This window comes from Pezoporus wallicus, unplaced genomic scaffold (assembly GCF_028554395.1).
Source record: "Pezoporus wallicus isolate ANWC-B61680 ecotype Strahan unplaced genomic scaffold, APGP_CSIRO_Pwel_v1 contig_5863, whole genome shotgun sequence".
NCBI classification, from domain to species: Eukaryota; Metazoa; Chordata; class Aves; order Psittaciformes; family Psittacidae; genus Pezoporus; species Pezoporus wallicus.
This window is the reverse complement of record NW_026635152.1, coordinates 1518624-1545296: the sequence shown is the minus strand read 5'-3', so window position 1 is coordinate 1545296 and position 26673 is coordinate 1518624. Positions and strand designations below refer to the sequence as shown.

At 51.1% G+C, this 26673-nt stretch overlaps 1 protein-coding gene across 1 annotated transcript in view; it reads right to left on the bottom strand.

The window, feature by feature from the left end:
• Positions 1–6741: 6741 nt before the first annotated feature.
• The window catches only part of LGR6 (leucine rich repeat containing G protein-coupled receptor 6), a 109348-nt gene continuing 89416 nt past the window's right edge, over positions 6742–26673 (bottom strand). The window contains exons 7-18 of the mRNA XM_057405139.1: positions 24411–24479; positions 23621–23692; positions 22885–22956; positions 21726–21794; positions 20714–20785; positions 19001–19066; positions 18332–18403; positions 16726–16797; positions 15753–15878; positions 13469–13629; positions 9550–9630; positions 6742–8894 (exon numbers count right to left, since the gene is read on the bottom strand). Of these exons, the coding sequence (XP_057261122.1) occupies positions 7657–8894; positions 9550–9630; positions 13469–13629; positions 15753–15878; positions 16726–16797; positions 18332–18403; positions 19001–19066; positions 20714–20785; positions 21726–21794; positions 22885–22956; positions 23621–23692; positions 24411–24479 (2170 nt within the window). The 3' untranslated portion in view covers positions 6742–7656. The remainder of the gene's footprint in view (positions 8895–9549; positions 9631–13468; positions 13630–15752; positions 15879–16725; positions 16798–18331; positions 18404–19000; positions 19067–20713; positions 20786–21725; positions 21795–22884; positions 22957–23620; positions 23693–24410; positions 24480–26673) is intronic.

Here is a 26673-nt window from a genome sequence, read left to right as displayed (position 1 = left end):
TGTGATACAGTGATAGCCATAAAGATGTGATACAGTGGTAGCCATAAAGATGTGATACAGTGGTAGCCATAAAGGTTTGATACAGTGATAGCCATAAAGATGTGATACAGTGATAGCCATAAAGGTGTGATACAGTGATAGCCATAAAGATGTGATACAGTGATAGCCATAAAGGTTTGATACAGTGATAGCCATAAAGATGTGATACAGTGATAGCCATAAAGATGTGATACAGTGATAGCCATAAAGCTGCAGTGAGATGTGTTACTTCGGAAGTATCCACACACCACGCGAGGGCAGAGTAGCTCCAAGTCTGCTCCCGCAGCTCTATAAAGAGAGGATCTGCACAGGACCAGTGTTGTAGGAACTCTGTGAACTGTGTGCATGCGTGTGTGTGTGTGTGTGAGGCACTGGCTGAAGAGACCCCTGGTATTTCTTCTGAAGCAGCCACGCAGGAGCTCATGGTCCCTCTTAGCTTGCCAGACACGCAGGCAGGGCAATATGTGAGTATTGGCATGTTCTGTCCATTCTGAGGTTTCTCAGCACTTTATCCAGTCTGGATCTGAAATGCCAAAGAAGGTGTCACTGTTTTGAGATGTGTGAGAATCCTGTGTCCCTGACCTGTTCCCCGAGGCTGAATTCCCAGGTATCGGTGCTCAAAGGTCTGCACACTATGAGGGAGTGGTGATCCCACAACAGCCCCAAGCATAGAATCCTAAAATGATTTAGGTTGGAAGGACCTTAAGGCTCATCCAGTTCCAACCCCCTGCCACAGGCAGAGGCACCTTGCACTGGAGCAGGTTTCTCCAAGCCCCTGTGTCCAACCTGGCCTGGAATACTTAGTTTGGCAGCACGTGTGGGCACAGGATCTGGAAGTGGGTCTGGTGCCCAGGGCTTGCTGTGGTGCTCTTGTCACCCACTGAGGAGCTGATCTGCTGGCTGCCATAGCATCCCCTGGAGTTGCTGCCACTGGCAACAGTCTCTTTTCACCTTTTGCCACACATTTAACCCCTGTTTCTGTTTCATAACCCATGTTACCTGACTTTGCTCCCAATGGATGTACCTTAGGGAGCATGTACCCACATCCGCACGTGTGAGTCAATTTTCAGAGACAATCCTAAGTCTGGTGGTTGGGCACTGAGGGGAGAGCATACCCTTGATGGCCTGTGAGGAGGTGACTGTCAGACCCAATGTGTCTTTGTGCTTCTCCCTGTCTTTTGCCTTCGTCTTTATAGAGTGGGTTTTCACCCAGATCAAGACCTTCAGTTTCACAGCCAACTTTCACAAGTTACCTCTTCCCTAGAATACCATGACACTTGTGTAACCTGTACTCTTTCTCTTACATGCCCTTTGCTGGGGTAGTGCCAGACTCAGGACTCTACATGGGACTAGTAATGAGCATGATGGTGCATCTAAAAGGCTCAAACAAGAGCCCCAGAGTGGGAGTAGTGCCAGAACATCCCCAGCTTGCCCAGTGCTCCTTGGAGAGCTCTGGTTCATGCTGCCCAGGAGGTCTCTGTCCCCAGATAGCAGGACACACAGGGAAACATTAGATCCTGCAGCTGTGGGGAGCGTTTTGATCCCCTTCCCCTGCAACTGAGTTTCATTCTTCTGGTTAGTACTGGTTAGCCAGCCCGATGAGGACCCCCAGCGAGGTTGATGCAGCGATGCCGTGATTTTGTGAGGCTTCGGACAGGGATTTCATAGGTCAGAAGATGAGGGGAAAAAAGCAGAAAGAGCCTCACTGTAAGGTCTAATGATCATTTCATTTCTGATGAAAGTGCTGGGCAGGCCAGGCAGGGGAGGTGTTTGAGCTGTGGGTTATGTATAAGGAAGAGCTGGTTGGAGGCGTTTGATGGCAGCTTTGGCTGCTGGAGTCATGGCTAGGTGGATCTGAGAGAAGTGAGGAATGCGAGCAGCAGAGTAACAGTTCTGCCACCAGGACTTGGGCATATTGAGGACTTCAGTGGGATTGCAATGGAGGCTGCCTTCCTGGGGAAAGCTGCCCAGGAAAGCTTCTGGATCTTCAAGGATGACCTCTCCAAACAGAAGAAAAGCCCAGCTTGATCTGCAGAAGTCAAGCGAGCATGGCAGGAGGCCAGCGTGGATTAAACAGGGAACTCATGACTAAGCTCAAATGAAAACCCTCAGTGCACAGAAAGTGAAAGCGGGGCTGGGCTGCCCAGAAGGAACATAGAAACATCCCAGGGGTGAAGTCAGGAAACTGCCCACTGCAAATGGGTTGGTGTCCTGGTGACAAAGGTTTCACTAGCGTGGCCTCCCTCATCTCTGTGCCTTGTGGCAGAGTTCGGTTGAGAAAGGTACATCAGAAGAAGGTAAAATTCCACTTTGTTTAGGGGATCTGGCTATTCATGACCCTGAGATCAGACAGGACGCACCTGAGGGCGCTGAGGGGGCTGGACTGATGTCATTTCAAGGCTATTCTACACTGTATTTGAAAATGGTTTACATGGTCTACATGTCTTTGACATGGTTTAGTGTGAGGTGTCCCTGCCCATGGCAGGGGGGTTGGAACTGGATGATCTTAACGGCCTTTCCAACCCAAACCATTCTATGATTCTAAAACTCTTGGCAGCTGGGGAAGGTTCCTGATGGTTGCCATGAAAGACAAAGTCACACCCGTCCTCAAAAAGGTAAAAAAGGAAGATCCAGGAGATGCCAGGCTTGCCAGTCTCACCTCAGTCCCTGGGGAAGTTTCGAGGCAGATCCTCCTCAAAACCATGTCCAAGGATGTGAAAGTACACAAAGGACAAGAAGGTCATTGGGAACAGTCAGTGTGGTTTTCCTAAAGGTAAATCTTACCAATTACCTTCTGCAGTGAGATGAGTGGCTCTGTGGATGGGGAGGATCAGTGGGTGCTGTGTCCCCTGACTTCTGCAAGGTTTCTAGCAGTGTTTTGCATGCACGCTTGTGAAGATGTTGCTGCCATGAAGGTCAACCACAGACTGGGCTGCATTAGTAAAAGCGCAGCTAGCATGTGGAGGGAAGTGTTTATTCATCTCTGTTTGGGACTTAGGAAGTCACAGCTGCATTTTGAGGTCCCCAGCATAAGAAAGATATAGACATATTGGAGAGTCCAGATGTGGTGGTTGGGGACTAAAGCACATGAGGAGGGGGTGATAGAGATGGGTTTCAGCTTGGTCGAGAGAAGATGAAGGGGAGATCTTGCTGTTTGCAGCTACCTAATGTGTAGCTATGTCAGGTGTGCACATTGGAAAGGCAGGAGCCTGTGGACACAAACTGCAGCAAGGGAAATTCTGTTTTGGAATTTCATCCCATTTGCATGGTGCAGCTTTGGGATGGGTACCAGGGAGCTGATGGGTTCCTCATCCTTGATGGGCTTCAGCACTTAACAGGACAAGGTGCTGAGCAACCTGATCTTGCTTTGGGGGTAGTCCTGCTTTGTGTAAAGAGTTAGACTGGAGCCTTCCAGAGGGCTGCTCTGACCAAAATTGGTTTAGGTTCCTTTCATCTCCCTGCATTCAGGGCTTGTTCTAGTTTAATCTAAACATCCTGGTGAAGACATGAAAGTGCAGCATTTATGTTCCAGTTTTATGTGCTATGTGATAGGGGTTTTTTATACTGAAGTTTTCTCTGGCTAGAAAGTCTCCAGGATCTTGTGGCCAGGTTGGTCGCTGTTATAACAGATCTGGGCTAATAAAAATGATTTCAGAATTAGAACTTGACATTGAGCTCTCCTGCTTGGTGGCGGTGTGTTTGCTGACATGTCTCCAGGTTCTGTTTACAGTCTTTTTTGTATAGCGGGCCAAAACCTTTCTGTAGCCCACCAGCAGCAGGTGAAACTTCCTGTAGTGTGTTTTGCAGCTCGGGATGCTGTTTCTAAACCAGCCTGTGCTTTGATGGTAGATAACAAGAGGATGAATCTCATCCAGCTCAGTACCTTTTTTCCACCCTGTTTCTCACTGAGCTCTAACCTCGGGGAGGGTCTGGTTTTGGTTGTCTCCTTTAAGAGATTTTCACTGGAGCAGAGCTGACATGTGAAAAGGGCATTTTCAGTCTGGAAGGTGAATTGCGTTTCACCCTGTGGTGTGCACATGGTGAGACAGCTGTAATTTCTGCCTTCCTTCTAAGCATGTGGGAGGCATTAAGAGGTGAGGGTTGGTTGCCTGTACACTGGGGGCGAGGGTTTAGCATCCGTTACTTGTGATCTGGAACACAGACCCTATGAGGTTTGCTTCCCAAGCACCTCTTCCTATGCTGTGCCTGGGGGTCCTATGGCTTTGCTCCGTGCCTCCCTCTCCCAATACTGACTGCTGAAGGTGTCTGTATCTGACAGGTCGTACCTGAAGGTCCGTATCTGACCCAGCGTCTCACTTTTGTGTTCTTTGAAGTCTGGGTTGTTTTATTTCTCGGAATACTTCCCAGAATATTTCTGCTTCCCAGCAGGACGCTTCCCAGCATAGCAATGGCAAAGTGTAGTGGCCAGAGGAATCGGAACCAACTGTTACCGTTCCAACCGTGTGCAAGCTGTCTGTGCCTACACCAGCCAGCATCCCCTTCCTGGGGTCTGTGATGGAAGGAAGAGGTGTGTGGGGATTTAGGGCTGGGACAGAGTCTATATGGACAAATGTTGGATCTGGATGGCAGGGGAAAGATCCCAGCAGGAATTACAGCTAACAAAATATCCACAGACAAAAGGTTGAGATTAAACACCTTGGTTTTGCTTCCAGGAGCTCAAAGCAGCAAACTCTTGTGTGAATGAGATAACCTTGAAGTTCCTAATCAGGCATTACACAGTAATCGTTCTTGGGGCATGTTTGGAAGAGATTGTCTGAAAAGGTGAGTGTGGTTTTGTGTCGCTGGATAGTAGGGAAAAAGGATTAACCCTTTGCCAGCTCATATAACCTGGAACTGCTGCTGTCAGACCTGACCTGGGGGCTGTCTTAGTCTCAGGGATGGTCTTGCATTCTCCAAAATACCTGTTTTTTGTTGGCCTCTGAGGTGGCCAGTACCAAATAGTGCAATACCATACAGAGCTTCTCATCAGTTGCATTCCCATGGCCATGGCAATGCTGCCATCCCAAGCATTCTGAATCATGGCCCAGGCTTCCAGAAAGAATAACATTGGTGGAAAAACCAATGAGATTGAAAAAACAACCCTGCAGGGTTCTCGCCTCATTGGCTTTGTTTCAGAGGAGTTGTACATCTACATCCAGGAGGGCTGGACAAGTGAAACATTGACATCTGAGTGCCTACAGACTGCCTCTACATTGTCCTGGTGGACAATGCTTCCGGGTCCCTCAGGGCCAAAAGCCTCCCCGACACATGCTGTCTCTTCCCTTCAGGGTGTCCTGACAGTGCCTTGCTGACGTCCAGGGGAAACTTCAAAGGTGCCCAGCCCTGACAATGGCTTCCAGAGCAGCTCCACAAGCCAAGTACCCAGAAGGTCTCTGCCTGGAATACACCACAACAGCCAGAATATAACCCGTAAAGCCTTGTCCTCCCCTTCAACATATCCCACCAGCTGGTGCTCACTCAGGCTGCTGCAGGCAGCACCACTGAAGTTTGCCACCATCAGCTCTGGTGTGTCAGCAGGGACCCAGGACCACCCTCTCCCTGGGGGGAAATGCTGACCCACTCTATCACACTGGCAGAACTCGCTGCATTGGGACTTACAGCACAGCTCCACTTATTTCCTAGGGAAATGGAAGCAAATAGCTTAGTGTTTTAATGGTCTGAGCATGAGAACTGATTTGGAGCATCTGCAGGATATCGGAAGTCTGGATCAGGATTCAGCTATCGCAACGGGGCATGGTTTTCATCGTTTCCACCTGAACTGCATAGCAAAGCTTTGGATTTTGTCACTAAATTTGGGTTCTGATCCTCTTCTCTAACCTTTGGATCTCATTCCTCTGATTTCCTGCTGACCTCTCAAGTTTTTCTTCTTGAAACAAAACTGCAGGGCTCGTGAGCAGAGAAGGGGAGCAGAGCTTGGCTCTGGGTGGGGATTCTGCCTTCACATGGGAGACCCTGTTATAGGATGTCCTCAAACTGTTATCATCAGACTGTCCTGCTCATGAGCCCTGAACAGCAGATCACAGGGTGCAACCAGGTGGGTCTGGTCCATGGGGTCTGGAAAGGGACGCAGGTGATGTACTTCTGCTGCATAAAGGTGGGTGTTTTGGCTCTTCCCTCTGAAGAAGAGGGGTGTGGAGGATGATGCCAGCTCATGGGGACACACACAATTCCCCAGTCCTCCCTTAAGCCATACAAACAACATCCAAGCCCCAGCAGCCCAGCTTGGCTTGAGAGGCAGGCAGCCGGTTGCTGAATGAACCAACAAGGTGCTTTCCACACGCAAGAGGACAGAAGCCAGCCACTGGTCAGCAATGGGGCTCATTTATTGTCTCACAAGAATGGATGACATACAGCTGCAGTAATGTCAGCAGGACCAAAGCTTTGTGTGTGTAGGGCTTGAGCTCTGATCTCCGGGCTCCCTGTTGCGTTGGGTGGCAGTAGGAAGGTTTGTGATGGAGAGGGTGGATCTGGGAGATCCCTGAGCTGCAGGGAGCAGATTTGAGACTGTTCCCAGTGACTGGTGTCCTCCTGATGCCATCATCCCACAAGGCTGATTTCTGTTCCCTCCTCCTACATGAGCTGCCCTTAAAATAGGGGAGGGCAAATGCAGCCCCCAAATGGCTATTCTGCATGGGGAGAAGAGCCAACAGCCTCTTCCAGGAGTGAGGTTTGGGGCCAGACCCCAGTTTCACTGGGTGTGACCAGGAGCCTCGTGACTACAGACAGGAGTGCTGCAGCACATGAAGGTGAAGGGAGCGATGAAGCTGGATGCACCGTGTCAAGGTGCTGCTGAGTGACCTCAGGCAAAGCACATGGGTTTCTCCAGGGAGGTGTTTGGATTTGGCTGCCTTGAAGTTCAGAGACCCCTTGTTTGTCAGACACTGTGGGTCAGATTGAAGGAGGGGCTGAGCATTCCCAGCTCCTGCTATCAGCTGAAAGTGGGGGTCCTGCCCAACCTGTGAGGCTCTCAGTGGATGAAGCAGAGCCTCCCAAAACAGGGGCGGTCCAAACCTCAGGTGCACACACTGCTTTTAACCCACTTCTGCTCTTCCAGTCGGTGGTGTGGGGCAGATGCAAGCCCATTTCCAGGGGTTTGTGGGGCCTGCAGAGAACCCTGGAGAACAAGGTCCCTATGGGTAGCCACATCATTGCAGTTGGCCGTTTCCATGTGTTTCTGCCACAGAACAATGGCTTTTGCTAAGGCATCTCTGCCTTGAGAAGACGTGCTTGGCTTTGCTGCAGGCTCCTCCTGGCTTGTGATGCTGCAGGATGATGATGAGGATCTCCCTGACCTATCTCCTGAACTGGTGCGACTCGCTCCCAGCCAGTCCCTAGCAGGAGAAGCACTCATGCAGGGGTTTATCTCCTCCCATGACCAGCCCCGAGTATCTGGAGCTCAGTCAGAGCCCTCCCAGGCGAGTGGCAGCTGGCAGAGAGGTGCCTGTTGTCCAGGCAGACACGATGGGGGCGAGGGTAGATGGGTTGTACTGGTGCTTTACATGGAGCAGCCTGCTGTCACCTTGCTGGCCACCCGGTGCTGGGGCTGGCCCTCAGTGTGTGGTGTGGGGCTGTTGGGCATGGCTAATCAGAGGAGGTTTATAAGTGAGACACGTAGGGTGGTGTGGGAGGGGAGGGGAAGAAGGTTATCCGGAGGCTGCTGCCGGCTGGTTCTCTGCTCTCCGAAGTGATCAGCACCTCACTGTCATTGAGGCAGGGACAATGCTCAGAAAAGCCTCTCTCCTTCCCCCTGGTGCCCACCCTTTGCTGGCAGGGGACGAGCGTCATGGAGGGGAAGCTGAAGCTGTCAAGGATGGGGTGCACTCCCAGGGAATCGGGCGTCTCGAATATGTGGTCGATGTCGGAGAAGCTCACCAGAGCCTGCGTGGAGTCATAGGAACTTTTATCCATGTCATCGACCCCGCAGGACTCGGGGTAGCTCCCCTTGTCCTGGCCCTTCCGCCTCAGCAGGCGGAGGTCATCTCTGAAGTGGGGGTTGAAGAGCACGTAGAGCAATGGGTTGAGGCAGGCGGGCAGGGGCAGGACCACGAGGAGGATGGATTTGATGACCTCTGGGGTGACGAGGAAGAGGTTGAGTGTGGAGGAGAAGGTGAGGAAGGCTACTGGGCAGTAGAGGAGGCAGTTGGTGAAGATCAGCCAGGCCACATGCTTGACCATGGCACAGTCCCAGACAGCGCTGAACTCCCCCTTCAGCAGGTTGCAGTAGAGTCGGATGTAGGTGCCTGTGATAGTCAGGAAGCAGAGCATGTTTGTCATCACCAAGGCCACAGTGAAGCCCAGGGTGGCTGGTTTCCCATCTGGAATGGGATATGGGAGGCAGAGAGGGGATGCTCCATATTCCCCAATGGAGAAGAGAGGGAGAACGGCAGCCACAGAGGACAGCAACAGGCAGCAAAAAGCAGCAGCCTTGACCTTGCCTAAGGAGGGTGACTTTCCATAGCCCCGCACGCAGGAGACTGAGATGCTGCACTGCACGGCAGCCAGCGCCAGCAGGAAGATGGCAGCCTCGGAGGCAAACACGGACAGGAACCCTGTCACCCTGCAGCCCGCTCCCGTCTCCCATCTGGCACCATAGTTGGCAAAGTGGCCGTAGGTCAGGGCGTCGACGAGAGCCAGCACGCTGCAGTAAATGCCGGTCAGCATGTTGGCTCCGGCGATGGAGCCGATGATGAACTTGACTGGAGACAGGTAGCTGGAAGAGGCAAAGACAGCCAGGATGACCAGCCCGTTGCAGAGCACTGAGACCAGGACGATGACCCAGACTCCCAGGCGGATGATCCAGCTCTCGAACAAGTGATCGCAAGGCTTGAAGGGACCTGGAAGAAAGCAGACCCCAAAGTTATACCCAGGATATTCCCCTTCACAAGTTTTAAGCAGCAGAGATCAAAAGAAATGAGAGGAAACTGAGTGATCTTGCTTGTGAGGACACCACTGAGCTGCGAATGGGCACCAAATCCAAAAGCAGTTCCTGGTGTCCCAGCCAGCCTGTGCTTGCTGGCATGGTTCTGATGGAAGTAAGGAGACAGTGGCACCTCCCTCCTCTCCCTTTCTCAGGAAACAGAGTAAAATACCCCTGCAGTCTGCAGTGCTGCAAGTAGGATCAGGAGATGAAGGACAAGGTCTTGTCATGCAGTATTATGGGCTGGCTGGGACAAAGCAAAGTCTCGGTCTTGCAAGGGAACGGGAACTTCTTGAAAGCATGAGTCTGAGTGCGGGCAGGGTGGTGGATGGAGGAGCTGGATACCTCAGATTCCTGATCAGGAATCACCTGATCAGACCTTGTCCTCCCCTCATAGGAGGGCAGCTACAGCTGGGCTGGGAGAAGGAAGCTCCTCACTTGTCCCCAGTTTGGCCAGAGCCCAACCATTCCGGCTTCTGATCTGCACGTCTGAGGCATGGGAAGGGTTGTGGGACCTTGGGGACTTAGAGAAGCTCAAAGGCTGTGTTCAAAGGGTTGCCCTGGCTGCTCACCTGGGCTTGGAGTGCACTGAATAGTGGGGTGCAGCTTGGATTCCTCAAGGTCCAGCTGGAGGTCGTCTGTATCTAGGTCATCTGGGGAGAAAATGAGAATCATTGCTCAGAGAATGAGCAGGGCCATCAGGGCTAGCTGGGCTAGAAGCTTTTCCCACTGCCTGTCCTCAACACAGACCTTCCCAAATGATTCCCAGCTCTCCTGTTCACAGTAGCTGCTGGTGTCTGGTTTGACCCCTGCAGTCATTGCTGTAGAGGGAGAGGCTCTTGTAGATGTTGGTGGGTTGCAGTGTGGGCAGCCCCTCTGTTTTGAGGTCACTCCCAACATCTGAAGTGGAAGAGCCACAGATCCCAGTGCTTTGTGACTGCAGATCCCTCCTCCCAGCATGCTTTATTAAACATAAAGAAATACTCCAGCCTATGTGGTTACAGAAAACAAAGCCTTCAAATGCATCTTCTAAATGGAAGCTTTCTGGGCAGGCTTTGTCCAACGTTGGTTCATCCTCAATGACATTGGAGCTTTGTTCAAAGAGAGCTGTTAGCTTCTACTTGCAGCACAAAGTCTTCATCAGCAACAACCACCAAAGAGCTCAGAAGCAAAGAGACAAGAGAACCCAACATCTATTGCTTTATTTTATGTCCTACAATTTCTTGGGAATGTGATGCACTGTCTTGCATTTTCTTAAAGGCAGGCTGATTGCCCCTGCCTGCAGACTTCATACCCATGGGGTTTATGCACCCACACTGTGCTGCCCCCATTACCCATCCTTGCTGGGCCCACATCTCCATCACGAGGACACCCTGAGCCAGGCGTGGGCTCACTGAGGATCAGGCAGAGTCTCCCTGGCTGAAGGAGAAGCTGCTGGAAGAGAATGGCTCTGGGTTTTTTGTGTTTTGGTGGCCCTTAGGGGAAGGTCATCACCAAGGAGAATGGCATCCTCTCAATCAAATCCAAGGCATGCTTTTCTGCTCTGTTCCTGGCTCCTCTTTTTAAACTGCCACTGATTCACAGTGCTGAGACGTGGTGAGGACAGCTGCTGTGCTGCTGCACCATCCCCACCCATGGCACCAGCACGGCCTGCTGCTCCCAAGGGAGATCTTTGGAGGCTTTCCTGCAAGTGGGAAGAAGGGGAAAGGGACGTGGGGTTTTGCTTCTTGCAGCCCAATATCCAGGGACCTGGGTCTGTGGCCGTGGGATGAATTCTCCATGGGATGATATGGGCTGATGCTGGTGTCCACGTGCAGGAAGGCGAGTTTCCACAGTGCTGAGGATATAACTCACCCAAGAGGGATTTAGTTGCCTGATCTGTTTAGAAATGGGGTCCCTCATGAGGTCTACTCCCTGTCTGTATTTGGGAATAAGACTGGGATCATCAGGTTGAAGAACGATGACAAACAATGTGTTCTCTTTAGTGCCTCCTGACAAGCATTGTGGCTTCCTCAGCTTCAGGGAGCTTTGGGGGAAAAAAAGTCATTTTCAAAGTGTGTCTGTGTAAGAGTTGAAATCTTTCTGCTGCTTTGGAGCCTGGCAAGAAAACACTCACAGTGGGATGGGAAAATGTTTCGTCCTTGTATTTTATAGCCTTATAAATCTCCAGTGCCTTTTTCACCCAGAGCGCAGGGGCTGTGGTGTGCAGTCACAATGCTCAAATCAATGCAGAGGCTTGCACTTTCTGCCCAACCCTGCCCATGGTAACGTTAAATCCTAACCTGCCCTCATCCCTTTTCTCTTCAAAGGGCTGGAATACACAAAGGCTGGTTTGAAGTGGGGGTTAGACCTTTGCATGGAATGAAGGAGTGATCTTTTGTTTTGCCTCAGCTTTTGAGCTAGCTGGGAATTGCAAAGCAATCCTTGGCCAGCGCAGAGGGGTTCAAGGCAGAAAATGTACCTCTCTCTGCTGGAAATCAGTGCTTCCCCTAGCCTGGGAGTTGTAGAGAAAAGCAAAGGGCTGCGGGGATGTAGCAGCGCAGGCTTCATTCCCTGTTAGGTAGCCCTTATTTATTTGAATTTAGCTAATGTGCTTCCACTTATCTGAGGCCTCATGGAACAAAAGTGCTTTGCTTGTAGTGTCCTTTGCATGGAGAACGGTTCCCAGCTGCCTTACTAACACTGATGTGGAATGAAGAGGAGAACAAAAACCACCCGGCTGGATGCTTCTTCCCCTTTGCTGGTGTCTGCCATAGCCAGGGCAGTCCCCACGTGTGGTTGGCAGATAAGTGCTCTCTCCTTCACAGTTAGGGCATAGGTGGCTGCAAGGGGCCTCGGCAGGTGATTTTGGGAAGCTTGAGTGGTCTTGAATGGCAGAAGTAGTCTTAGAATGGTCTAAGGACCCCTCAGTAATGCTGAATGGTTGTAAATGCTAATGAGTCTGCTTTAGAACCTAGTGGAGGTGCTGGGCTGGGTAAAGCAGTGTGCCTTTATCAAGGACAGCCATACAAGTGTGTTCTCTTCTCACTTTCTAGGGCTTCATTCCATTATTGCAAACACATGTTTGTAAGTAAATACATCCCTTTCTATCCTCGAACTAGTGGTCCTGAAGTGGGGTGTGATGGAAGTGGCCTGTGGCAATAGTACCACTTGCTCTTTCCCTGCCCTCCCTGGTTGGGGAGGGTAGCAGGAGCGAGCTGCCGGATGCCCTGTGTGACAACCTCAGAGCCATCTTCGGGGTCCTGCCCAGCCGCACGGGACAGGCTTAGGGCAGGGGTGAATCTGTGAAATGCCACCAATTATAATGCAAAGAGGCATCTCCTGAGCACCAAAAGTTTTGAAAATGGGACCTTGAATATCTGTTGTGACAAGGGGACAGGAATGTGCCAACCACACTGCTTTGGGCCTGGGGTGGCTCTCGGTTGGATGTGACCAGACACACTTGGGTGGTGTCTGGGGGTTCCCAGGTACCCAGGACTATGGCAGGATGGGAAGCAGTAGAGCTGGTCCCAGAGTCCATGGCTGGGCACCATGTGGCTGGAGTCAGCCAGTCCTATGGTGCTGGGATGGGTGCTGGGTGCAGGCAGGCATCACTGCCTGGCTGCTGGAGCAGGGCTGGGTCACTGGGGACCCATTTCTCATCCCTACCCAGCTGCCTGGGACAAGTGGCCTTTCACCACCCGGCCGTGAGGTTCTGCAGGCTTGTTTGTAAAGGGCTCCCCAGTCCCTTGCTGGAAGCACTATGCAAGGCTGAGAGGACACGGCTGTCTGGAAGCGTGCCCCATCCCTCTCACAAGTTCTCCCACAGCATCCAAGCACCCTGATGGGCCTGGCTGTACACTGCGGGGATGGAGCTCCGAGGTATTTTCTCTTAATGAGACCAATGTATCTCTTGCATGGAAGGAATGTTTGAGAGCTTTTTTCCTCTTTAATGAGGGTGTGTTACAAGATTCATGTAACGCAGCTAAATACTGCTGGTGGCCATCAGAAAAGGAAGCACTGGGGACAGAAATAAAGCAACAATCGATTAAATAAAATAGCAGTATCACAAAACCCTCATTGTGAAGAGTAGACCATGCATTACCGAGTGGTAAGGAGACTATCTGCAAAAGCTGCACATAGTAAAGAAGGATTTTCTTGAGCATTTTGCATTTGTACCTCTGTGGTTTGGTATTTCAAGGCAGAATGAGTGCTTTAACATCTGAAAATATGAGCCTTTACAAGCTGCTAATAGTCTCATCTGGCACATCTTGGAATCAGTCAGCATTCCCCTCTGGTCATAGTATCTTGTGAACACACATATAATCCATGAGGCTGAGACTGGCCTGGGGGCCTGGCAGCCTACGGTAGGTCTTGGTCTGTCAACAGAGCTGGGAGAGACTGTCTTTTGAGACAGTAAATGCTTTGGTACCTAGCAAGAGCAGGATCACATCCTAGCCCACACCACGGTTCTGCCCATGGGTTGATCACCGTTCAGCCCAGGTTACTTACAGTGGTTATCAGCATGACCTGGAAACAATTCCACGGTCCTCTTGTGGGGATCCTCCTCCTCAGGGCTCATGTCTTCCGTCTCCCATTGGCTGGACATCTTGAAGAAGCTGCTGCAGCTTCCATAGGCACAGCACTGGTAGGCGTAAGGTACCTCGAGAACTCTGTAAGAGGGGGAAAGCAGAACTTTGAGGTGCATCACCTCCATGGCCTCGCTCTCCATTGCTGTGCTCTTTGTGCTTGACTGCCATATTTAACCAAAACAAGTCTATCAGGTGATGGTTACATTGGAGCAGGACTTTGCCCTGGTGAAGGACTCCGTGTAGGACAGAATGTGGGCCCAAGTCACGCCACGGTGTCTCTGCACTGCCCGCTTTTGGTGCTGAAGACACTGTCGGTCAATAGGATGTTATCAAACAACAGGTTTGGAAACTGCACTGAAGTTCCTGGATGTTCCTTAAAACCTTCCTGCAGTTCTCCCTAGACTGAAATAGCCTCTTTTTCCTCCGCCCTCTGGCAATGCACCATCTGCATGTGCACCCTTCAGTGCTGACCCCAAAGCCGTTTTTTGCTGGGCATCCTTTCTTTGGCTTAAAGTGAGAAGCTTCCCAAGAGCTCAAGGGAGTGCAGGGTCCTCCTTTGCTTGGTGCTGAAGGTCAGAGAGGCACCTCCAAGCTCCAGTTCCAGGACCACAGCTCACCCCTGCCAGCTCAAACAGGGCAATCTCAGGTCTCTTGAGTGGAGCAAGTTATTTTCATGTCTGATTTCTGCTCGGGAGTCGAATTGTCAGTTAATTACAGCGTGTGTTTCAAGGTTCATTAAACAGCAGCTGAACATCAGCTGGATGAATACCAGCCTATCAGTCAGCAGCTGCGTGCTCTTCAAAGGCTGCACACTCCTGCTTCGTTGCTGGGAGTCAGGCAGACTGCTGATGGAGGCAAAGGAACCTCAGGTTTTCCAGACAATTACGGTCTCCTGACGAGATCAGTGAATGTGGTGAAACTTTATAGCCTAAAAATACACTTTGTTTAAGTTCCCAAACATATCTGGCCGAGCCCTGGGAGGCTAGGGAAACTCTGTATACAAGCTGCCTTCCTGTTATAAGCTCCCAATTAAATCCTATTATTGCAAGGTGATGGCGAAGTACAGAATCTCCCAGGATGGCTGAGGACTGTTCTCAGATCATCCCTCCAGACATATGCCCAAGAATAGGTCTATTTAATGGCAGTACCCCAAAGATAAGGATATTGTTATCCTTAAGAGAAGGTTATTTGGTCCGTCACGTGCCATGACTCATTAACCACTCCTGCACACTCAGCTTTTCTGGTACCAATCCAAATCAGTTCCACAGATGTCAATGGAATTAAGTTTAGAGGAGGAACAGTTGAGGAAATGCTCAACTTGACCCACTGGGCACAAGGGACTGCTATCTTGGGTGTGGAAAGCCCTCCAGAAGCTTCTGGGATCCCCTGCCATTTGGAAACCAGCTATGATAAGTCGAAGCCACCAGGAGAGAAAGCCCTGTGGACAGCACTGCTGAGGCAGACTGAAGTGAGAGATCCATGCTTTGCACCAGGCCTGAGCTCCTAAGCCCAGTCAGTGTTGGGGTGGCTGTGACCCCAGCAGTGGGTGTCTAAACTGGAGCAGCTCTACCCTTGGGAACCCGTACTGGATGAGTGGGAGCATCAGCTCATGCATCCTTGGCTCCAAGGGAGCTACCTGGGAGACCCAAGCAGAAGATGGCTTCACTTGAGGGGCATTTGAGTCATCTGGACCACGGGGGGCTCAGCCTGAGGGCAGATGACGTGCTGGAGACCCACCACTACGGGAGGGTCAGGGGAGCCAGAGCCTGCAGCGTGGCACTGCACTCCAAGCCTTCTGCAGCCCCATTTGGCTTGGTTTGACCCCTTCAGGCTCCTCATTAATCCATAGCAGACCAGGCGCGGCCACACAAACAGAGTTTACTGAAGGAAAGCTGGATGTCATTAGCTAGGACTGGCTTCTGGGAATGTTTTCCATTCAAGGGAGCCCTGAGCTGGGCCTGCTCCATGCTTTCCACTTGTGTGTGTGTTTGGGTGGGGGCTGATGGGCCCGGGAGCATCACCACTCTCCCATGGAAGACTTTAAAAGATGAGGCCCATTAGCAGCAGATGAAGCTCCCTCACCCTATTGGCCTGAAAGGATGGAGGAAAGCACGAGATAAACAAGGAAAGAAGGAGACTGATTGCTGTAAGCAAACACAGGCTGTGCTGAGAGCCAGAAGTGAAAGAGCCAACACCACCACTACCTCATTTTGGGGAAGCTCTCCTTGGTGAAGGGCTCAGAGAGAGCAGGGTTGCCTTGGAGCTTCAGATGGGTCAGTCCACCTAAACCATCCAGAGGCAGCGTGACCAGCCGGTTATCAGTCAAGTCCCTGATGAAGGGAAAGCAGAGAAGGGAGATCACGGTCAGAGTTTTGGTGCTGGTTGTATCTCAGCCAAGCAGAGGCTTAGGGAGCCACACTGGATTACTCCCTCTAATGGGATGCTGAAATGGGACCTGGTGCTGCACGGGGACCAGGATCCGCTGGAGGTAAATGGATCCATACTGCAATCCCTGGGGAAAATGAGGGGCAGGGGCTAATGTTCACATTGAAAGCTCGGGATAGTATCTACCTCCTGTACAAATATCTCTCCCATGCATCTCTTCCCTCACAACTCCCCCCATAACAGGTCAGGTATGACTGCAGCTTCCAGCCCATTCAGTACCCAAGGACCTTAGTGAGGGGCCTGAGGACTGGGGCCCCCTCTAAGGCCAGCAAAGGTAGCCTGCAATACTCTTGCCAAAACGGTGTGTCCTGCTGATCTTTCATAAGGACATCTAAAGCAGGTTTGAAAGCATCAGAAAGTGAAGGTTTAAGTGTTCAGGGTGGCAGCATCTTGAAGATGCTTTTTCATTGTCCCCTTAATATCGGTAGGAAACCTTGGGATTTGGTCTGCCCATGTCAGTGCTGAGGCATGCACCTCAGCATTGCAGCCTTCTGGTATCTAAATGCCAGGTATCCTTGGGGATATCTGAGCTCCTCAGATACCTGCTCTCCATGGCCCACTGTGAAAGAAATATCGTAGAGTAGTTAGGGTTGGAAAGGACCTTAAGATCATCCAGTTCCAACCCCCTGCCGTGGGCAGGGGCACCTCACACTAAACCACGGCACCCAAGGCTCTGTCCAACCTGGCCTTGAACACCTCCAGGGATGGAGCATTGGTATCACTGCAACTTACAGCTTGGTGAGCGAGTGCAGGGTCACAAAGGCTTCAGGGTGAATAAACTGGATGTGATTCCAGCTCAGGTCTCTGCAAGGCAAGGACATAACAGTAAGAGGGGAGTAAAGCAGGGCAGTGAAGCTGATGACACCCCCCCGGTAAAGGGGCTCGATGCGAGCAAATGTGGGGTCTGTAGCCTCTAGGTCAGCAGCAAGCTCTGTCTCATTGCAGCTCCTTGGAAACAAATATGTTTGGGTCTTATATATGGGTGATTTCTAACAAAGGGTACCAGGGTTTGCCTTGGAGGATCTCCTCCACTGAGACCAATGGGAAAGGTTCCTTTGGGTTAGTTTCTGTAAATCTGGGGTGCTATGCTAACACACTAAACCTCAGAGCAGTAGACAGGTTATGCTGTAGTGCCAGAGCATCCCTCATGGTTACAGTGCTGGGCTCCCAGGCACAGGCAGATCTGCTCAGGGACTGGGAGAAGGTGAACCGAGGTCATCTGGGAGTGTTTCCTGTCATAGACAGTTGGCTTGAGCACACTGAGGCTGCTCAATGAACTCTGCTTCCACCTGAGCCAGAGGGCTCAGCACCCTCTGTTACCAGCAGAGAAGAGCCAGTGGATCAAGAAGCCTCTTTATCTCCTAAGACTGACTACAGGAGAAGTCTGCTGTGTGTGTCTTCATCTTTCCTGCTCCAAAGGGAGCTGGAGATACCTGCCCAGGTGTGTGTGCGTGTGTGTGTGTGTGTCCCACTGCAAAAGGCTGAAACTGGGTGAGATGGATCCTTCCCATAGGGATGCAGGAAACACCCAAAGGCAAATGCTGGAGCTTGCATTCTCAGATGTACGTTTGTATCAGTGTGTGTGCCAGCAGCAGGCCCCTATTTCCATGCTTGTCTGTAGTGTTCCATGCGATACGTGAGTGCTCCTGTGCAGTTACTAACACAATGTGCACCTCTAGGAATGCTGGCCTGTTAAATGCTGCACCAGGGGCAGAAGCTTCCATGCAATTCAGTTCCTATCCTAAGAGAACAGTAAATAGAAACCATCAGCGTGTTGAGGGCTCTTCTCGCATGTACAGGGAGAATCATGCCCTGTGGAGCCTTGCTCGCTTCTCAGAGGTGCCAAGCATGTCAATGGGCTGTGTGCTGCAAGGTTCCTGTGTGTGTATGTTATGTGCACACTTGTGTGCACTTCATACATCTAACATACACTGCTGAGTTGTGGGGACACCGTCCCAAATCAAAGGGGGTGCTCTGCATGGGAGTCCCAGGAATGCACAGCCTAGGACTAGCGTGTGCAGGGAAAGGGATGCTCATGCACAAGTCCCTGCCATGTGTCCATGCCTGTGTGGGTATCTAGAGGTCAGTTGTCTGTAGTGTGTGCTGTGCATCATACGAGTTGCAGTGTGTAGCCTGGGCATGTGATGGGAAGCATCCCTGTGTGTGGGCAGTGAGGCTGGCAGGTGATGTGTTCTTTTACAGAGGGCTGTCTGCATGCAGAAGGGAAGTCAGAGGGAGCGTTTTTGCCCTGTGCTTTTGTAAAGGGAAGTGGAAGAGCTGGAGCTCACAAGTCCCCTTCTTCCATCAAAAAGTCCGGTTGCTCCCCTGCTGTACTTACATGGAGCGCAGGGCCATCAGCTGCACAAAGGTGTCTGCTCTGATCTCATGGATCCTGTTGTTCTGGAGACCACTGAAAAAGCAGAAGCCGGTCTGAGAAAGCAGCATTCACACTTGGTAGGGGTCATTGTCACCCCACAGCAGGCACTGTCCCAGTGGAAGCCACCATTTGAGCTTGGGAGATCTACTCTTATTTCAAGGGGTAAACAGGATGCTCAACAAAACAGCTTAAAATGGGCAGCTCCAGTGGTCAGACAGCCTCTACTTTTGATGCCATGGCAGCACAGCAAAGTACCGTTGATGTGTAGTGGTTGAATGTGCCCCATTAGCTACAAAGCCATGCTGGTCCCCTACTCTGTTCCACCCTAAGCCTGCAGACTGCTTTTGAAGTGAAATTCAGTGCTGTCACGTTCTAGTTCTGATGCTGTGGCTGGGCCCCCTGAAAAGAACTGAGTTAATGAAGCTCCTGTGCACAGGGGATGTATTCGTATCCTGTATTTGCACAGGGACAAGGCTTGGAGCTCTGGTCTGCTTGCAGCCCACACAGTGAGTTCCAGCGCTCAGCTTCCCAAGCGCTTGGTGAAGGCTGAGGTTTGAGTGTGGGAACTGCCTCTCTCCCCATAAGATCCCTTCTCCCCAGTGTGGTGCACGGGGGCATCTCGTTACTCACAGCTCCTCCAGCCGCTGGCACCGGTGGAAACTGGGCAGGTCTTCGATGTGGTTGTGTGAGAGCTCCCTGCAGGGGAAGGACCAGCACAGCAGTGTGAAGAGATCAAACGGGAGCACCCCGATCCCTCCCTTGGGAAGCTGGAGAGGGGGTGACCCGACTTCCATTTTGCACAGATGTGGACAACAGTCATAGAATTATAGAATCATAGAATAGTTTGGGTTGGAAAGGACCTTAAGATCATCCAGTTCCAACCCCCCTGCCATGGCCAGGGACACCTCACACTAAACCATCTCACCCAAGGCTCCAACCTGGCCTTGAACACTGCCAGGGATGGAGCATTCACAACCTCCCTGGGCAACCCATTCCAGTGCCTCACCACCCTAACAGGAAAGAATTTCCTCCTTAGATCCAATCTAAACTCCCAATGTTTAAGTTTTAACCCATCACCCCTTGTCCTGTCACTACAGTCCCTAAAGAAGAGTCCCTCCCCAGCAACAATAAGCCCCAGTGAGGGGGATCTCCACTCTGCACACACATGATGCTTGCTCTGAGTGTCTTTGTGCAAGGCAAGCACTGGTGCAAGCCTCATGCCCATGTGGTAGCTCTTACAGTCCCCATGCAAGATCTCTGCAGCAGGTCTGCAGAGTGGGGTGAGGAGCAGAGGGCCAGAGATGTGGCATTAACAGCATCATCTGTGTTCAGTTGTGTCAACGTGGGGGAGAGCAGCGAGAACCACCTCTGTGGGGACAGAATGCCAATGCATCTCAAAGGCAAGGGAGATGCAAACATGCACAAACGTTGCCCCGCGTACTGTCCTGATTCTGAACGCAATGCAGTTAATGTCAGCAAAACTAAGTGGGAAAGAAGAATGAAGAAAAACATGGGGTGTCCCGGTAAAGCTCTCCCACAAGGAGGGGCAGGCATGAGGAACAGGCTCTGCTTTGCACTCAGATAACTTGCAACATAAACAGAGCACCTGGGACCCTACAGCCTGGCCCATTCCAAAGGCTACACTTTGGTGGCAAGATGGCCATTGAGTTGGTCCCAATGTCTAAAGATGAGAGATCTTCCCTGCAGGGACAGCTAGAGCCAAAATGCTGTGATCTGCAAGGTTCCAAACTGTGTTCTTTTATTTTTATGTTTTCCTCTTGTTCCCAATTTCTGTGATCAAGGATTCGTTCCTGTTGCTTTCCTGGAACAAACTTGTTTTCATTTTCAGCTTGCTTGTATAAAAACTGATGAGAGGCAAGCCTCCTGCTTGCCCTAAGGCTGCAAACTTGTATAAATCTGGCTCATGACTCATTTCCTGACGATTTCTCTGACTGCAGACAAAGTGGGATCTCGGGAACGAGGGCTGTGACTCCTGGAAAGGTGCAGGAGTCTTTCTGAGGTGGGGATTTCATCATGCACCCAGTTAAAGGAAAAAGCGCATCCCTCCACTCAGCATCGTTCCTTGTTTTGCCAAGCAGGTAGAGCCAAAGCAACTTAAAGACTCCAAGCAAAACCCTGATCTGCCCCGGCTGCACCATGTGAGTCCAGAGCATCACGCTGGGATGAAGCAAGCAAGCTTCATGTAAAGCTCAAGGTAGTGCCTAAGAAAGTGGTGTTTTCTGCATGGAAAAGGTAACAGGAATAAGAACCCCAGGGTAGGCTTCCAAAGCTGGTCCCCTCCCTGAGCGAGACAAGAAGAAAGCTGGGTTTTCTGTTACTTACAGGACTCGGAGGCTGGGCAGCTGCTGGCACATCCCTCTGGGGAGCAGGTGGATGCCTGCCCGGGTCAAGGTCCTACAGGAGAGGAGGAGAGAGAAGAAATGATGTTACTGAGAGCCAGCACACAGAGTCTGTGACCCACAAGCCCAGCTGCTGGTCCCAGGTGATGGCAGGAGAGACAATATCAATGAAATACTGAGATAGAAATGAAACCCGCCTTGGAAACGGGCACTGCTGCTGGACCCAGTCAATATGGCTATAAGAAATTCTGGGATGTTGCCACATACAGAATTCACTGCTGTCCTTCACCACCTTGAGGTCAGGTGGCAGTGCCCTGTGTGGTGTGTTCTGCCATCCCAGTTCCCCATTGTCCAGACTGGTGATGTGCCTGGAGCCGCAGAAACCTGCGCATGGGGGATGGATAATGTGTCCCTGTGTCCCCGAGGCAAAGCACAGCCAGATCATGCTCCTGGGGTGGGGTGCTCAGCTGTGCTCCCACACTGCGCACAGTGTGTGGATGAGTGCCCTAGAGAGGAGATCCATGGATGGCCAGAGACCCCATTTCCTCCAGCTCCTGCTCTGCTGGGTCTGGTGGTGTGAGGAAGAGACCAGAACAGTTGCAGAAGCCCCCAGCCTGGGTGGCAGATGGTTTCTGCCCTGCCAGTGCTGGTCCCAGGCTGGGCAGAGACGCTAGGTCTTGTCAGACCACCCTGAAGCCCTGCACTCAAAGGCTCTTTCCTTCACAGATGCAGAAGGGAAGGAAGAGAAAAAAATAACTCAAACAAGGATTGGAGCACACTCAACAGTAGCGAGAGAGCAACTCACGGAAAGGAAAGCTGCTTTCAGGAGCCACAGGGGTGAAACGAAGCAGAGAGGTGAGTAACCAGGGAGAGGCAGAGCTGAAGACAACCAGCTGCACAGCACTGTGAAAGTTGTCCTCGCTGAAACAGCCTGGACCGCCTTGATGGAGGAAGAGCACAAATAGCAGGGTAAAAGGGAGAGAGGTGCCACTCACAAAACTTCTAGGCTGGTGGTGCCCTTAAGGTCTGGGAATTCCCTGATGTCCGTCGCACCATTGAGTGACCTGCAGAGAAATGAGGGTGAAGTGAGCTGGCCAGGACCCAGAAGCAAGTGTAGCTGCCCAAGGTCCCAGACCCATCAGCAGTGGGGGCAAATCTGCTTCCTCACACCCAAGTGTGGTGATCAGAGGGCCAGATACAAAGGTCCCCCTCTCATCAGTGTTTCACTGCTGGCTGGGTGGTGGAGCAGATGTCTCACACAGTGCACATGCAGTGAGCTGGAGCTGGGCATTTCTGTTCACAGGGGCTTGACAAGCTCAGACCCTTCCCCAGACCACTGACATCCTTGGCATGATCCCTACACAAATTAAATAGAACCTCCCAAACAATGGGGGATGTAAAGCAGAGCATCCCACGCAAGACCCCTAAGCCTATGCATTTGGATCTAAAGAATGCATGGGCATTGGAAGGATTTATTTGCCTGAGTGTGGGAGGCTGTGTGAGGCTTATAAAGAGAGATTCTGAGGTTTCCTCTGCCTCAGTGTTTAGTGCTGTGCCACAAGGGGTTAGCTGAAAAGCCACCCAGTGCGGGCCAGCCTGCATGGAGTGGTGGTGATCCTGGAGCAGCCTTAGGGCCAAACGTATGGAGGAAAGCACTGGCACCGCTACCTGCCCACTAAGATTATTTGTGCCGTGGTGTCAGTGCTAAAGGACACATGTTCCTCTGCTTCTCCACCTTGTGGGGGAAGGCAGATGCCTTCAGTGTCCTTGAATTTGAGCCGCTACACACCAGTGCAGGTTTTGCTTGAGCAGCATGCGACAGAAGTTGTGGCACTTATGAGTGTGGTCTTTGCTGGTGCTGATGAAGCCATGGAGACCCTAAATGACTCCAGTGCCTGTCAGCTGTGGTGGCAGGAGGAATGAAATGGTCCCTCCAAAATGCCCTTCTCAAAATGATTCTTCTTCAGCAGAAAACATCTGCAGTGTCCACTCCTTGGCTCATTGCCCTGGGGCTGGCCAGAAGAGTGGCACCATGGTCTTCTATTGGCACAAGGGCTCTAGGCAAGAGGAAGGGAGGAGACCTCGATGGTGTCGAGCTCACAGGGCTTGGGGCTTGGATGTGTTACCTCTCTGAGGACATGCTGATGAACTTACAGAGTGTGGAGCTTTGGCAAGTACTGGAAAGCAGACTGTCCAACAAACTGGATGGGATTGTCATAAAAATGGCTGCAAAGAAAATGGGTAACTGGTCAGATTCTGCTGCGCGTGAAAAGATGCTATTACAGGTCAAGAGCCTTGGAGCACCCAGCATAGCAGCAGCTATTGACTGTCCTTGTTTTCCAGATAGCCTCAGGCTCTTCCACTAGCCTGTTTTGGCTGAACATTGGTAAAACTGAGGTCTTCTGCTAGCCTGAAAGGGCTCTTCGGTGTCCTGCTGAACCCAAAGATGCAAAGCCTTCCTTCAACCCTGCTCTAGTGCCGTAACGCTGTGATCACCACAACGATCTGGTGTCCCAGCTCCCCGACACATACAGATACTGCTGGAGCTGGCGAGCAGCTTTTCTAAACACAAGGAATAAACACAGGCAGATGTCAACCAGGGCTCTGCAAATCCTGTTACACACAGCAAGTTTCCATGCAGACCACCCATACATTGGTCCTTCATTGTTATCAGCCTGTGCTACAGCAAAGTTCAGCTGCGGAGAAAGGAGAACCCATGGCAAAAGTCCTGAGGCATAGCTGAGGAGGAGCTAATTTCAGCTTGCACTGGCCCATATATAACAGACTGCGGTCATGCTGATGACTGTCAGGAATCCCAACCAAACTTTGTCAGGAAATGCCCCTTTCTGGGGGATATAAGGATTTAGGAAACATGGTTTAATTATCTTACATTGTTTGGAGGAGAGGATTCCCAACAAATGCGTTCTCTGGAATAGCTTTGATGTTGTTGTTATGAAAACCGCTGTTGGGAGAAACAAATATCTCAATATTAATGAATGAGAAAGCCTTGGAGACACCTTGTTTCTTCAGCAATTTTAAAGTCTTCAAAACACATGGAAAATAGGATGTGTAGGCTCTGCTCCAGATGTAGCATCATCCCAGCAAGTGAACAAGGTCTGCCTTTGGGCAGGACAAAACCTTCATTATGCTCTATTTACTCAGTGTACAGCTTGGTGCTCTGTATGTAACTCACTGAATCCACCAAGAATACAGAGACCAAGACCAATACCTGCCCAAGAGCAAGGCCAGGCTCTGGGTGATGCCCAGGTTTAATCCCACATGGCTGTTGGAAATTTGCCTCTTAGTTAGTGGCAGGCATTTCAAAAGCCACCTCAAAATGGGTTAAGGATCTCATTCTCATTTTGAATGCTGATTCCTGATCAGGGAAATTCCTGAGAATTCTTCCAGGAATAAAAAGATCAGATGGACTTTGAGACCTTCAGATGTGACGGGAGGATGAACAGCTCCAAACCTGATGGAGAGATCTACTATTCACCTCCACCAGCCTGTTGCAGAGGTTGATGGTGGTGATGAGAGCTGATGGAAATTGAAGGGCCAAACTACTTCTAAGTGCATGTCAGAGAGGGCTGGAAAAGCCAAAAGAAAGCCTTGGATCGAGTGCTCTCCTCTGGTCAGAGCACACGCGATGCTTTTGAAGAGGAATAAATAGGAAATCTCACAGCTCCTGCAGTCGTCCCAGTGTCCTGATGGCCCCAGGGAATTCCAGCAGCTCATTGTAGTTCAGGTCCCTGAAAGACAGGGAAAGGAAAACCATTCATTAATGTTGCTGTAGGAACTCAACCGAGTGTATCTGTGCTTTGAAGGAATGGAAACTTGGTTGTTCAGCGTGGGAGCCAGGTTTTTCCTACTGTGCTGATCCAGCCGGTGCCTGGAAACAAAATCTCACACATCTCTGCAGCAGGAATATTCCCTGCTAGGAGCACAGGGAGGCGAGGGCCTGTCCAAGCCATGGTTGGACTCTTTCTCCCCAAGTCCCTCCTTGCCCATTGCTGTGCTGTTGCTTCATGTCTTCAGAGTGGCCCATGCCCACTTCCAGGACCTCAGCCCATGGGCTTTGCTTTGAGTCATTTTCCTGCTTTTCCAGGCCAAAATGGGGCTTTATGAAGGACAAGAAAGACAGGTGAGGATTCAGCTTTGTGGGCCCCGTGAAAGGGCTTCTCTGGGTACCCTTGCCCTGCAGTGCAGAGCGGACATGGGACCATTCCCTTGGTGTTTGTCCTGGGGATGCCAGATCTCCCTGTCACTGGGACATGCTGTGACTGGCACCAGTGAGAAGAGCAGGCTATGGGAAGGCCTAGGTCTTCTTTTGACGGTTGGGGTGAACCCTGCGATGGAAACCATAAGCTAAAGGTGGAAGAAGTGTACAAGAGGTATTGACACTGCTGAGCATTAAGTTTAATTTGCAGTATAATAAATTAAACAAAATATGATATGTTGGTCATCATGACAAGCCTGGCATTCATTTGCTCTGACCTGGCAACCAGAAGAGACATTTGAGCCTGAATGAAACTTCATGAGCTGCATTTGTTCTCCAAGGATGGGCTGGTACCTCTGGAAAAGGGTTTATGTGAGCTATGGGGCACTGCTGGCAGCATGGGAGGAGCAGTCCTCTGAAGGTGCCCATCCTGTTGTTGACTAGAGGGAGGCCATGGAGACTGGCAGGGCTTTAGATGCATGTCAGTCCTCCTCTAGCATGCCCAATGCTCTCCTTTGGAAGGCAGTTCCAGCTGCAGTGGTAACACTGGCCCTGTCCTGGCCATCCCACAGACCAAGACACTGCAAACCCAAGCGACTGCTTCCTACCTGCAAGACACTCACTGAGTTTTAAGTGGTAGATACTTTGGAACATGAGTGTAATTACTGGCTCCTGGAGATTACTGTATAATTACACTTAATGGACCTCAAAGTAATTACCATGTAACCCGGATTGTGGTTTACAGAACAGAAATAACCATGTATTTACACAGCAATGGGGTGCTGCCCAATTACCTTGTAATTCTCATCCTCTGGGCCCAGCCATGGTAATTACACTATGGTCTCTCTTGCCCACCCTCCCCCCCCACCTTTACGTAGTCCTCTCCTTTACCAGGGTTCCTGCTTGGGAATTACTCTGCTGCACCATCTTGGCTTTGCCCTGTAGGTATTTACACAGTAAATGAACCAAATTGGCCTTCCCTTGCGCCTTCCAAGACTCCAGCCCTATATGACTTACATCCTAGGGAATACTTATCAGGTAATTCCAAAGCAGGTGACAAAACCAGAAGAAAAACATGGAATGAGGTTGTCTGGGGTGGATTTTATCTTGCGTAGCCCTGACAAGGTCCCTATCAGATCTTGTTACTGGATTCCCTTTGCAGCCCAGGGGATGGGGCAGGTCCTGCTGTGGAACCCCCACCCCAAGGGCTATTTAATCTCCTCCAGTTACAGAGGGAGCCTGGCTGCCTGCACTGAGTGTATTTGAGCGGATGAACCCTGCTCCTGTAGGATCTCAAGGTCTGGAAAGGGCTCACATAGCGTGACCATTGCCAGTGCTGGCAATCAGCAGGGCTGGTGACAAGACCACAAGCTCTCCACCATGCCCAACCTGCAATGCAGTGACAGAGTGCTGGGATGTGAAGCTGTTGTGCATGTCCCCAAGGCCCAGGAGTGAAACAGGAGCAATGCATCTCCTCCTCATGCCAACTCACATCTATTAGATAGGAGAGCTCTGCATCTTCTGAGGAGCTTGCTCTGACACGCTCACTTCTCATCTGGGTCCTAGCAGATCACTGATTTTTCCCAGTCTTCTCTGCTAGAGCCCAAAATGATCTGTTAAAGGATAGCCCAACACATGACTGCTCATACACCTCCCTCTTTGCAAGGTGGAGGTAGCTTGTTACCAGCTACTTGGATGCTCTTAGCCAGTTTCTGTCTGTGGTACCC